At 44.7% G+C, this 13,016-nt stretch overlaps 2 protein-coding genes and 6 non-coding genes across 9 annotated transcripts in view; 2 read left to right on the plus strand and 6 right to left on the minus strand.

The window, feature by feature from the left end:
• Nucleotides 1–2,359, minus strand: part of vax2 (ventral anterior homeobox 2) — a 2,478-nt gene extending 119 nt beyond the window's left edge. Inside the window, exons 1-2 of the mRNA XM_028965397.1 lie at nt 2,114–2,359; nt 1,048–1,235 (exon numbers count right to left, since the gene is read on the minus strand). Of these exons, the coding sequence (XP_028821230.1) occupies nt 1,048–1,235; nt 2,114–2,282 (357 nt within the window). The 5' untranslated portion in view covers nt 2,283–2,359. The remainder of the gene's footprint in view (nt 1–1,047; nt 1,236–2,113) is intronic.
• Nucleotides 2,360–3,961: 1,602 nt separating this feature from the next.
• On the minus strand, nt 3,962–10,943 carry adisspb (adipose secreted signaling protein b). Of its 2 annotated transcripts, none has more exons than XM_028965384.1 (7): nt 10,591–10,943; nt 10,147–10,321; nt 9,151–9,230; nt 8,323–8,453; nt 6,339–6,477; nt 4,976–5,101; nt 3,962–4,467 (listed from the first exon to the last, which is right to left on the minus strand). In XM_028965384.1, exons 3-7 carry the CDS (start codon nt 9,167–9,169, stop codon nt 4,367–4,369), a joined length of 516 nt encoding a protein of 171 aa, XP_028821217.1. In that variant the 5' UTR covers nt 9,170–9,230; nt 10,147–10,321; nt 10,591–10,943; the 3' UTR covers nt 3,962–4,366. The 2 variants fall into 2 exon arrangements, with proteins under 2 accessions (XP_028821217.1, XP_028821218.1); XM_028965385.1 differs by having other exon boundaries at nt 10,519–10,677.
• A 7-nt stretch (nt 10,944–10,950) lies between these two features.
• Nucleotides 10,951–11,023, minus strand: trnak-cuu (transfer RNA lysine (anticodon CUU)). The gene has a single exon. It is a non-coding gene; the product is annotated as a tRNA-Lys (tRNA).
• Nucleotides 11,024–11,442: 419 nt separating this feature from the next.
• On the minus strand, nt 11,443–11,516 carry trnan-guu (transfer RNA asparagine (anticodon GUU)). Its single transcript has one exon. It is a non-coding gene; the product is annotated as a tRNA-Asn (tRNA).
• A 94-nt stretch (nt 11,517–11,610) lies between these two features.
• trnak-cuu (transfer RNA lysine (anticodon CUU)) lies at nt 11,611–11,683 on the plus strand. Its single transcript has one exon. It is a non-coding gene; the product is annotated as a tRNA-Lys (tRNA).
• A 358-nt stretch (nt 11,684–12,041) lies between these two features.
• trnan-guu (transfer RNA asparagine (anticodon GUU)) lies at nt 12,042–12,115 on the plus strand. Its single transcript has one exon. It is a non-coding gene; the product is annotated as a tRNA-Asn (tRNA).
• Nucleotides 12,116–12,363: 248 nt separating this feature from the next.
• On the minus strand, nt 12,364–12,437 carry trnan-guu (transfer RNA asparagine (anticodon GUU)). The gene has a single exon. It is a non-coding gene; the product is annotated as a tRNA-Asn (tRNA).
• Nucleotides 12,438–12,879: 442 nt separating this feature from the next.
• trnak-cuu (transfer RNA lysine (anticodon CUU)) lies at nt 12,880–12,952 on the minus strand. Its single transcript has one exon. It is a non-coding gene; the product is annotated as a tRNA-Lys (tRNA).
• Between the last annotated feature and the right edge of the window lie 64 nt (nt 12,953–13,016).

Here is a 13,016-nt window from a genome sequence, read left to right on the forward strand (position 1 = left end):
TAACGGTATCAGGAAATAATATTAATGATGCACGAGAGAATCGTCGACTTTCTTAAACGACCGACTATCGAGCAGTGGCAAATATTACAGATTACAGTTCGTGTCAAATATTACAGATTATCGAGTAGTGGCAAAAATAAGACATTACAGTGCACCAGATTATAGAGTAGAGTCAAATATTATAGATTACAGTGCAACAGATTATCGAGTAGAGGAAAATATTATAGATTACAGTTAGTGTCAAATATTATAGATTACAGTGCACCAGATTGTAGAGGGAAATATTACAGATTACAGTTCGTGTCAAATATTACAGATTACAGTGCACCAGATTATCGAGTAGTGTCAAATAGTACAGATTACATTGCATCATATTATGGAGTAGAGGCAAATATTACAGATTACACTGCAATGATTTAAGTAAAATATAATATTGAAGATAATATTGAATATGAGATGTAATCTTGAATATTAGATATAATGTTGAAAATTGAAGATTTAATATTGGATATTGAATATGAGATGTAATGTTGAACATTGAAAATGCGATATCATATTGAATATTGAAGATGTAATATTGATTATTGAATGTTGAAGATGTAATATTGAATTTTGAAAATGCGATATCATATTGAAGATGTAATATTGATTATTGAATGTTGAAGATGTAATATTGAATTTTGAAAATGCGATATCATATTGAAGATGTAATATTGATTATTGAATGTTGAAGATGTAATGTCGATTATTGAATATTGAAGATGTAATATTGAATTTTGAAAATGCGATATCATATTGAATATTGAAGATGTAATATTGATTATTGAATGTTGAAGATGTAATGTTGAATTTTGAAAATGCGATATCATATTGAATATTGAAGATGTAATATTGATTATTGAATGTTGAAGATGTAATGTTGATTATTGAATATTGAAGATGTAATATTGAATTTTGAAAATGCGATATCATATTGAATATTGAAGATGTAATATTGATAATTGAATGTTGAAGATGTTATATGGAAGAACGAGTGACGGGACCTACCTGAGTCTCGGACAGATGCAGCTGCCGCGCCAGCTCGGTCCGCTCCCGTCCCACCACGTACTGGCAGCGGGTGAACTCGAGCTCCAGTCGGTACAGCTGCTCCGCCGTGAACGAGGTTCGAGTCCGCTTGGGCCGGTCCAGGTCGAGGCCGCGGGGCAGCACGATTTCCCGGATGGTCCCCTTGGCGTCTGCGGGCGACAGTAATAATTACTTCATTATTATTAAAGCAGAAAATCACATAAAAAATAGTATAACTTTTATAACGGACAAGTTGTGGAATTTAGTCTGAAATTAATCAGAGAAAAATATTTTATATGTTTTATTTCATTCGAACATAATTCAAATTTCTAAAATATAGAATACACATTATACGTGAATATAACTCGTTTTATACCGTGTGGTTTTTTTAATTCAAATATAAGTCAAATGTATAATACACAACATACATATGAAAAAAACTCGATTTATACCGTAAAACTCTTTTATTTCAAATACGAGTAAAATGTAAAATATACACAATATAAATATATATTTTTTTAAAAAACCGTGCGTTTTATTTAATTGGAAAATATAGTACAACGTAGTAAAATATCTGTAATAGGCGATTTTCGTTTGGATCGAGGTTCTGCGGGTTCGGTCGAACCCGGCCGCGGGTGAAGCCCCGCCCCTTGGGCGTCTGCCTGGCAACCGCCCACACAAAAAATTAGAAGAGAAAATATGAAAAATATATTCCCGTCATCCCTCTCTTCTTGCGCGCGCCGCGCGCTGACCCCTCGCTGACCCCGGGTTCTCGCGACGCGTCAGGAAGCAGGAACATGGAGAAGACGGAGAACATGAAGAACGTGGAGAACATGGAGAACATAAAGAATATGGAGAGCATGAAGAACATGAAGAACATGGAGAGCAAGAAGAACATGGAGAGCAAGAAGAACATGGAGAGCAAGAAGAACATGGAGAGCATGAAGAACGTGGAGAAGATGAAGAACATGGAGAGCATGAGGAACGTGGAGAAGATGAAGAACATGAAGAACGTGGAGAAGATGAAGAGAACGTGGAGAGGACCCACCTCTCACCAGAATCCGTCGGCAGTACTCCGGATCTCCTGCCAGAACTTTGTCGTGCGCGTCCTCGCCGGCGGAGGTCGGGGTGGACGCGGACGTGCCCGGCGTGTCCGTGGCGCTGCGGTTCCGGTCCTCGGCGACGCCATCGGCCGCGCTGGTGGCCTGGTCGAACATGGCGTGGCGGGACTGTGGTTAGGACGCGTGGGTGGACACCATCACCCCGGGGACGCGCGGTCGGGAAGCCGGGGCGCCCTGCGTGGCGACTGGACGCACGGGACCCGGCGGCGTGGTGTATATGAGGGGGGCGTGGCGGGGGCGGGGCCTGGCCGCTTAACCGGGATCAGCGCGGGGGCTCGGGGCCAGGGGACGTGACGCAACTTCCGTCAAGCGTCCAGAGTTGGTCCAGGGCTGCGTCCCCTTACACAAGTTTAGGATTTTCCTCTTCTTCTTCATCATCATCATCATCATCATCATCACTCACCAGAGAAGACCTCCAGACTTCCGTCACAGGCAAAACATCATTACGGTCGTATTCGTGATAATAATACTGGCAATCTTTCTAATATTCGTGGAAAAATAACCAATAACATTAGTGGCAATTATTCTAATAATAGTGTTAACATTAGTGGCAATTATTCTAATAAAAGTGTTCATATTAGCAGTAACATTAGTGGCAATTATTTTAATAATAGTGTTAATATTACAAGTAACATTCGTGGCAATTATTCTAATATTCGTGGTAATATTAGTAAGGTGGTAGTAGCCTAGTGGGTAACACACTCGCCTGTGAACCAGAAGACCCAGGTTCAAATCCCACTTACTACCATCGTGTCCCTGAGCAAGACACTTAACTCTAAGTTGCTCCAGGGGGGGACTGTCCCTGTAACTACTGATTGTAAGTCGCTCTGGATAAATGCTGTAAATGTAATATAGCCAGTAACATTAGTGGCAATTATTCTAATATTCGTGGTAATTTAGCCAGTAACATTAGAGGCAATTATTCTAATATTAGGGATCAATTGTTATTATATTAGTGGTAATATTGACAGTAATATCAATGTCAGTTTTTACTATTTTAATGTTAATTTTAGTCGTAATATTACTGGTTATTTTTATAACATTTGTAGTGACATAAGCGGTACTATTCGTGGTAATTATTCTAATATTGTTATTATTGTTGTTATTATTATATAACTGGCAATTATTCTAATGGGGCAGTGGTGGCCTAGCGGTTAAGGAAGCGGCTCCGTAATCAGAAGGTTGCCGGTTCGAATCCCGATCTGCCAAGGTGCCACTGAACAAAACACCGTCCCCACACACTGCTCACCGGGCGCCTGTCATGGTGCCCACTGCTCACTCAGGGTGATGGTTAAATGCAGAGGACACATTTCACTGTGTGCTGTGCTGCTGTGCATCACATGTGACAATCACTTCACTTTCACTTTCATTTTACTGCTGATTCTGATCAGACTTCTGCTCTCTTTTTTCCCTGATTAACATTGAAGATAAAAATGAGGATTTAAAAAGAATAGATATTATAAATCCATTAATTAGTAAAATTTCCTCCTATTCCCTGCTATGTGCCTCATGTTTAGAACAGAATTTATGCGATGACGTCACGTCGGGAAACGTGAATGAAGGCATTTTTATTCCGGACGCTTGCGCCGCCTGCAGGAAATGTTCGTTTTTACATCCAGGCGTTTCAGGCATTTATTAGACTGTAGGATAAATATGAAATAATTCGTACGATATGTGTGTACATATTAAAAAGGAGCAATAGTTCGTGTGTATGAAGTATGAAGATGAGCCTTCAGACATGAATTTATTTTTTAAAAATTCAACCAGAGGCTCACTGATGGACAAAAGCTGCCAACTTTATTCATTTCCGGCAGATTGTAGAGCCAGCGCAGGAAGGTCGAGGTCGGAGGTCGGAGGTCAGGACAGGTTCCCAGGCGAGCGATGGAGCTCAGGCACTTGCGATGTGCTGGTTTCCTCCCGGCCGGGCCACAGTCACCAGTGGGAACGGCCGTAATTAACACACGTCTTAATCAACCAGCGCCATTATTTTCACGTGATTAAAAAATGACATTCAACGTGACATTCGCGTGTTCGTGATGTGACCTGCTGCCACTGACCATCACGCAGGATAGTCTGAGTACAAAATGCAAAAGAGATAACTACTGGAAAACCGTAGCTCTAGGCCCCCTGCTGGTCAGGGAGAGAGGTGGAGAAGGAGGGAGGAGGAAAGTGTGTGTGTTCTAGTCAAATCCCTGCCAGTCGCTCTGCTCCGAGTCGTACTCCAGCTCCGCCCCCACGCAGCGAACCCCCTCCAGCAGCATCGGGGTACCGTGGTGGCGATCTGTAACGGAGAACACCATCATTATTCTAATATTGTTATTATTATTATTATTATATAACTGACAATTATTCTACTATTAGTGGCAGCCTTGCTGGTGATTATGGTCAGGTTTCTGGATTTGGGGTCGCTGCTCGGGCTGGTGACTGGTTGTTTAAATGTAAATATCACCGACGATCATCTTGATTAAATCATGATCGTGATTAAAAGTCGATTAATCGTGCAGCCCTACGTGTTGCAGGGCGGATTTCTGTATTGTCGGCTGAGCCAGGAGGAGGCGCTACTGAGCCTGGTATGCAGGAGGCCTCAGGATCGTGTAGGATCCACGATGAGTTCTGGGTGGTTTTATTTATGTAAATATTGGCACATTTCTTTTTGGAAAAAAAATGAAACAGAAGATAAATAAAAGAAGAGAACTTTTGAAAATGTTAGTCGTCTGTTTATTTTCTCATTCTCCATCTGACTGGGGACCATCAGACGTTTAGAAGAACGTAGAAGGTCGTGGACTCACCCATGACCCGGGCATGAATCTTGACCCGCACACTGACGTCCTCGCGGCTCTCACTCACCAGCATGACATCCTCACACAGCACCCCCTCCTGGTGGGGCATGTACTCACACGTCACCTTCATACTACCTGCGGGGGGAGGACACACACGTTACACACACACATTACACATATACACACGCAAACATACACACACATACACATTACACATGTACACACACACACACACATTACATATTACACACGCACACATTACACATGTACACACACAAACATCCACACACATATACACATTACACTCGCACACACACACATATACACATTACACTCGCACACACACACACATATACACATTACACATGCACGCACACACACACACACACATTACATATTACACACGCACACATTACACATGTACACACACAAACATCCACACACATATACACATTACACTCGCACACACACACATATACACATTACACTCGCACACACACACACATATACACATTACACATGCACGCACACACACACACACACACATTACATATTACACACGCACACATTACACATGTACACACACAAACATCCACACACATATACACATTACACTCGCACACACACACACATATACACATTACACATGCACGCACACACACACACATATACACATTACACATGCACGCACACACACACACACATATACACATTACACATGCGCACACACATGTATACACACACACACACACACACATATACACATGCACACACACACACACGTACACACACACATATACACATTACACATGCACACACACACATATACACATTACACACACACACACACACACACACACACACACATATTACACATGCACACACACACATATACACATTACACACACACACACACACATATTACACATGCACACACACACACACATATACACATTCACACACACACACACATATACACATTACACATGCGCACACACACACACACACACACACATTACACATGCGCACACACACACATTACACATGCGCACACACATGTATACACACACACACACACACACACACACACATGTACACATTACACATGCACACACATTACACATGCACACACACACACACACATATACACATTACACATGCACACACACATGTACACACACACATATACACATTACACACACACACACACACACACACATATATACACATTACACATGCACACACATAAAAATTACACATTACACACACACACAAACACACATGGAGTCTGGCGAAGTGTCTGTGGTCGTCCTGGATCGAAGCTGGACAACCTGAACCAGGTGGGACTGTGGAAGCTGTGCGGGACGCGTACCGTCAGACTGGTGGGCGACGTCTGTGATGCAGACGTGTGGGTTGGGGATGGGGGCGGGGCACACGTCTCTCCCCAACGACGCCACCTCCGGCAGGGTGAAGACGATCTCGTACCTGTGCTGGGTCTTCAGGAAGCCCACCTGAGAAGAGGAGACCAGGTCTGTTAGAGGCTCTGATCTACATATGATGGCATCTGAGGAGCGTAGAACCCAGAGAGAAAGACACCACTGAGATCAATGAGTTCAAACCCCACTTACTACCATCGTGTCCCTGAGCAGGACACTTAACCCTGAGTGTCTCCAGGGGGGGACTGTCCCTGTAACTACTGACTGTAAGTCGCTCTGGATAAGTGCTTTGAACGGCTAGTCATGAAGCACATTAAGTCTGTCCTTCCCCCCTCACTGGACCCCTTCCAGTTTGCATATCGGCCCAACCGCTCAACCGATGATGCCATCTCCACTGCACTCCACTCAGCACTCACACATCTGGACAAAAAAAGACTCATATGTTCGAATGCTGTTCATAGACTTCAGTTCAGCATTTAACACAATAATCCCACAACAGCTCACACAAAAACTGATCCAGCTGGGGCTCAACACCTCACTGTGTAACTGGCGGTTGGACCACAAGCAGTACGGGTTGGCAGTAGCACATCCAGCACCATCGTCCTAAACACGGGGGCTCCTCAGGGATGTGTGCTGAGCCCCCTTCTCTTCACTCTGCTGACCCATGACTGCACTCCGTCACACTGCTCCAACCTCTTCATCAAGTTTGACACGACTGTGGTGGGACTCATTAATAACAGGGATGAGTCTAAGTACAGAAGCGAGGTGAGCCACCTGGCCACGTGGTGCGGAGACAACAATCTCTCCCTGAATGTGGAGAAGACGAAAGAGATTGTTGTTGACTTCAGGAGAGGAAACACTCAGCATGCTCCTCTGACCATCAACGGTGCATCCATGGAGAGAGTGAGCAGCACCAAGTTCCTGGGTGTGCACATTACTGAGGATCTCTCCTGGTCAAATAACACCACTGCACTGGCCAAGAAAGCACAGCAGCGTCTCTACTTCCTCCGAGAGCAAGAGCACCAGCTCTTTTTTTCACTCTCCACCATGTGCCCTTATTTGTATATGGTGTTTTTTTTTTTAAATTGTATTTATACTTTGTATTCAATGTTACTGTTACTGTTTTTGTATTTAATGTTACTTGTATGGGTCTGAGAGTAACGTAATTTCAATTCTCTGCATGTCCTGTACATGTGGCAGAATTGACAATAAAGCTGACTTGACTTGACTTGACTTGATAAGGACATCTGGTAAATGCTGTAAATGTAAAAAAAAAAACCATCTCTGTTAATCCATTATTCCAGATCATCCGACTTTCTTCACAGACATATCTTCCCAGTGTAAAAAGCCCTGTACTTGAACTCATCTGATGTTACCTGAACGTGAAGAGACATGGCAGAGCAGAAGTTACAAGAAATTTAACACAAAACCCCAAATTAAAAGAGAAAGAGTTGGAGGACGAGAGAGAAAAGCAGGCATCCAAGCTCCAGAGAAGCAGAGAAGGAAGACCGCAGCCTTCACGAGAAACTCGCCATTTGACCCCCAAAACGGTTGTCCTCTGATGTTCCTGCCTTCACCAAGCAGAACATATAGTGGCCCGTCACCCTTGGTGAGCAGTGGGCACCATGACAGGCGCCCGGGCAGCTGTGTGTGGGACGGTACCTTCATCAAGGGGACCTTAGTGGCACCTTGTGTTTATGGGGCCACCACTGGCCCCGTATATCAGTGTAGAGATACGCATTCGCAGCTCACAGCAAGTATATTTCTGGCCTCAATTACAAAATTACAAAACATCTTCTACCATGAAGACGAATCTAGAACCGGCTCTCAGCTGGTGACATGATGGGAGGCCACCGTCCTCATCGTCACGTTCCCAGGCCTGCACCTCCTCCAGAACGTTGTGTGGCCACGCCCCCTCACCTTCACCAGGAAGCTCCACTCCGACTCCGGGATCACCATGACAACCGAATCATGGAGCTTCTCATCAAAATGCACGTGGGAGTGGCTGGGGGGATCTTCAGAGAAACGTACTCCACTCGACTTTGATGAACCTGAACACACAGACAGAGAGAGAGAGAGAGAGAGAGAGAGAGAGAGAGGGATGGGGGGAGCGAGAGAAAGAAAGAAGTGGGATAGATTGTGAGGGGGAGAGAGAGGGGGGAGCGGGAGAAAGAGAGAGACAGGGAGAGATTGTGATTGGGGAGAGGGAGTGGGGGGGAGTGCGAGAGAGAGAGAGAGAGAGAGAGAGAGACAAACCACTTTAATACAAACCAGTCATGTTACAAAAGGCAATAAAATAAAGTCAATGAAACAAAAACCAGAGAAAAGCAGACAGAGTGAAAGCAGGTCCACAAAATGTCCAGAATGTCCAGAAACACGGTCAGTTTCCCCGCCAACGTGACGGAGACGTTGTCCCCCGCTGTCGTCCCCTCGCCGATCCTTTTACGTTTCCGCATCTTCCACGCTGACAAAGTTTCACACGGGGAGAAAATCCAGTAACACCATCTTTCCCCGACTTCATAACATGAACAAGCTCTGACCCAGTCCCCCAAACCACCGGGACACCAACAAGAAAAGATGAAAAGCAAGAGAGAGAGAGAGACAGAGAGAGAGAGAGAGAGAGGTGGAGAAGGAGGGTATCAGCGCTGAATGAACACCAGGAAGATCTGGCTGGTTGGAAATGAGATGTCCAGATCATCTCATGATCCACAAGAGGAGCTGGAGGAGAGGACAGGAGGACACGCTCACCCTTCCTGGCGGCGGCCATGATGCTGCGCGTCCTCAGTAGATCAGTCAGAAGACAGTCCAGGACCACGTCATAACAGAGCCTGTTCACACACACACAGGGAGTCTTCAGAAACCCCGTCCTGGGCCCATCCCCCATGGTCATTCAGAAGAGGACTAGAGGAGACACTAATCATGCTTCTCGGGATCACAATTACATTCATTTGTTCATTATTACCCACGAGCTTAATATTTTGTTAAAATGTGGAGCAACAGTGAAGATCTAGCAGAAGATCCTGGTCCACACTCATTTCAGCCATGTTCAGAAGATGAGATCTGAACACAGAGCGATTCCATCAGAAACGTATGAAAACCGAGCAGACGACCCGTTCTGTTCCTGTCAAACGCGCAATTCACACACACACACACACACACACACACACACCCTCACAGTGCAGAATCTAGGACACGGCCATATTAAAGGTCCCCTATTATGATGTTTTCTTGCTTTTATTTCGGTCTTGTTGGTCTCGGTGCAGAATTCTCATAATAAGATTTCCCAGGACGCGCAGTTTCACCGTCTGTAGCTTAACATGCTAATGAGGAGGAGAGCGGCCTATAGAAGTTGTACGTCAGGGTCGCCAGTCAAGTGTGGGGGGTGTCAAAGCCCATTGAGACATACATGCAGACAGATTATCACAACAATTTTGCATTCAGATTCTGGAGTATTTCACTTGTGCTGCATTAGATTAAGGTGAGCGTATTTACAGTATTTTTAAATGTGTACACCACATATATCATGTACAAAATTGTCCTTATATTACACAAATCAAGCCATTATATGATATAATGATATTGTGAATACAGTAGTAGATGAAAAAATGAAATGTCCATTAATCCATTAAAAAATGCTAACAAAAATGGTCGTAAAAGCAGTAAATTAAAATGACACATCTGTTACTTTTGAAGATTACCACTATAAGCACATGTAAATGTTGTTGTGATGGAGTAAAACTCTACCTTGTGTAACGTGTACGGAAATACTTCGTCCGCCACTGATTCTGAGCGCAGATCTTCTTTACAGTCAATATGAAAAGAGCAGCGTGACCAGGGGACGGAGTGTCCCCGTCTTACACAGCAGGATTGAAAACGTCCCCCAAAGGCCAAATGATTGTGATTTCTCAGTATTATTAAACTGTAAACGAAGCAGAAGACATGAGGGGTCAGGGGTCATATAAACTCCACCAGAATCACCGGATTTGGACAAATATCGATATAAGTTCTTCTCCATAACAATGACGACAGAGGTACAACTGAAAAAAACTCATTATACTAAAAGCTAGATATCAGCATAATACAGTATCAATAACAGACATGTTCCTGAAAACGAACCACGGCTGGACATTTCATCAAGTCTCTATAAAATGTCCCTGTCGGTGTCCCCGAGTCCCCGGCAGAGCCCACCTGCAGTCTGTGTCGCCGAATAAAGAACGAAAACACACGAATACAGCCAGAAGAACGAATGGACGTACCGACACACGCACACACACACAAGCTCGCATACACACACTGTCCACTTCCGCCGTCACGTGGCCGCTCTTCTCCAATAGCAAGACAGCAGCAGCGCTGCAGTTCACACGTCCGACGCTAGAGGTCGCTGTTACGCTGATCAATCACACGGGAACGTCAGAGCGCGTCACAAACCACGCAAAACACTCTATTAAACACTCTATTAAAACACTATTTAAAGCGCAACGACGCTCTTAAAAAGTACACTTTTACAAATCGACACATTAATAGCATCACAACAGCGACAAAAAGTCGCGCCCAACGTGGGGCTCGAACCCACGACCCTGAGATTAAGAGTCTCATGCTCTACCGACTGAGCTAGCCGGGCTGCTGTGGGTCGTCCATTTAAATGAATGTATCTGCGGTAACTCGGAGGTCGGAGCCGGCGGCCTGCTTTCCACGCCGGGCCCGGAGCGCCGCAGCCCGGCGCGTCATCAGCCAGCAGTCCGTGGGTTACACGGTTGGGATTTGGTGCGGTTTTACTTTACTTTAATTTACTTTACTTTTATCCAAAGTGACTTACAGGAGGACACCAGAAATTCTCATTCGGTTTCCATAGATTTTGAGTTACAAAACTAAGAGCCCTGATAAGGCCGAGCCCACCCAGGGACGGACTTCCTTTATATTAAACCTCCAATAAAAAATTATTAATCAGGTTTAGTACACGGCTAGCTCAGCCGGTACAGCATGACACTCTTAAGACAAGATCAACCTTTGACAGACGAAAAACCGTAAAAAAAAACCTGTCGTCCCTGGGTGGGCTCGAACCACCAACCTTTCGGTTAACAGCCGAACGCGCTAACCGATTGCGCCACAGAGACTCCGGTCGCATCGGCCGGAAGTGGCGTTTTTTTCCATCAGGACGCAGGAACCCGGACTTCTACAAGTTGGCGGGAAAAGTGCGCTTTTGACATCGCCCGGCTAGCTCAGTCGGTAGAGCATGAGACTCTTAATCTCAGGGTCGTGGGTTCGAGCCCCACGTTGGGCGACGATGAGTTTTGGATCTTCTCATCTTGGTTCTGATTAATGGGCTTCTTTTAGATCAGAATGTCGAATGATGGCGACTGGACCAGATACGTTTCATTCTGGTCCCTCAAGTCACACTTTCACACCAACAACGACGACCAGTCCCGCACGCTCACTGTACGTCCGTCTGTAACGTTGTTGGAATGTTACGTGGTGGTTGTTGTTTCGTTTCGCCCGGCTAGCTCAGTTGGCAGAGCACGAGACTCTTTCCTGCAGCTCATTTCGCGGGAAATCGAGCATTTTCCCGCCAACTTGTGCGACTTGATTTTACCCAGAAGTCCGGGTGGAAAAAAACGCCACTTCCGGCCGATGTGACCGGAGTCTCTGTGGCGCAATCGGTTAGCGCGTTCGGCTGTTAACCGAAAGGTTGGTGGTTCGAGCCCACCCAGGGACGACAAATCTTTTTACGTTTTTCGTCTGTTCCATTCTGAAAATGTGAGTAAAGAGATTTAAATTCTTCTCAGCTTGTGGACCAATGTATGACTTGTGCTGATTTAATAAAGGATAAAAGTTTAATTGTAATGTGCTGTGGAGCTTCGCGGCCCTGAGATTAAGATCGTCATGCTGTACCGGCTGAGCTAGCCGGGTACTAAAACTGCTTAATATATTTTATTTTATTGGAGGTTTAAAATAAAAGAAGTCCGTCCCTGGGTGGGCTCGAACCACCAACCTTTCGGTTAACAGCCGAACGCGCTAACCGATTGCGCCACAGAGACGGTGACAAGGCCGAGTTTTCTGCTGTATTTCACGCATCACATGCTGTATGTTAGAATGAATTAAGAATCTGTATGAAAAGCAGTAACGTTTTAAAGGCGAGAAAACTACGTTTAATTGTGAAATAGTGACTAGAACGTAGGTGAAAACAGGACCGTTCTATAATAATTTTTATTTATTTATTTTTTTTACTTTACTTTATTTAGCAGACGCTTTTATCCAAAGCGACTTACAAGAGGAAGACACCAGCAATTCTCGTTCTTAGTTTACAAACTAAGATCCCTGATAAGGCCGAACTTGTCAGCAAAGAGCATGCTCAGAGATTGTTAAGTGCTATTATTAAAACACTCTATTAAAACACAATTTAAAGCGCAACGACGCTCTTAAAAAGTACACTTTTACAAAGCGACACATTAACACCATCACAACAGCGATAAAAAGTCGCGCCCAACGTGGGGCTCGAACCCACGACCCTGAGATTAAGAGTCTCATGCTCTACCGACTGAGCTAGCCGGGCCGCTGAGGAGAGGTTTACATCAGCAATCGAAGCCTCTATATCATCCGTCTGTGAAGCTTCTCAG

Source organism: Denticeps clupeoides, unplaced genomic scaffold (genome assembly GCF_900700375.1).
Source record: "Denticeps clupeoides unplaced genomic scaffold, fDenClu1.1, whole genome shotgun sequence".
Lineage (NCBI taxonomy): Eukaryota > Metazoa > Chordata > Actinopteri > Clupeiformes > Denticipitidae > Denticeps > Denticeps clupeoides.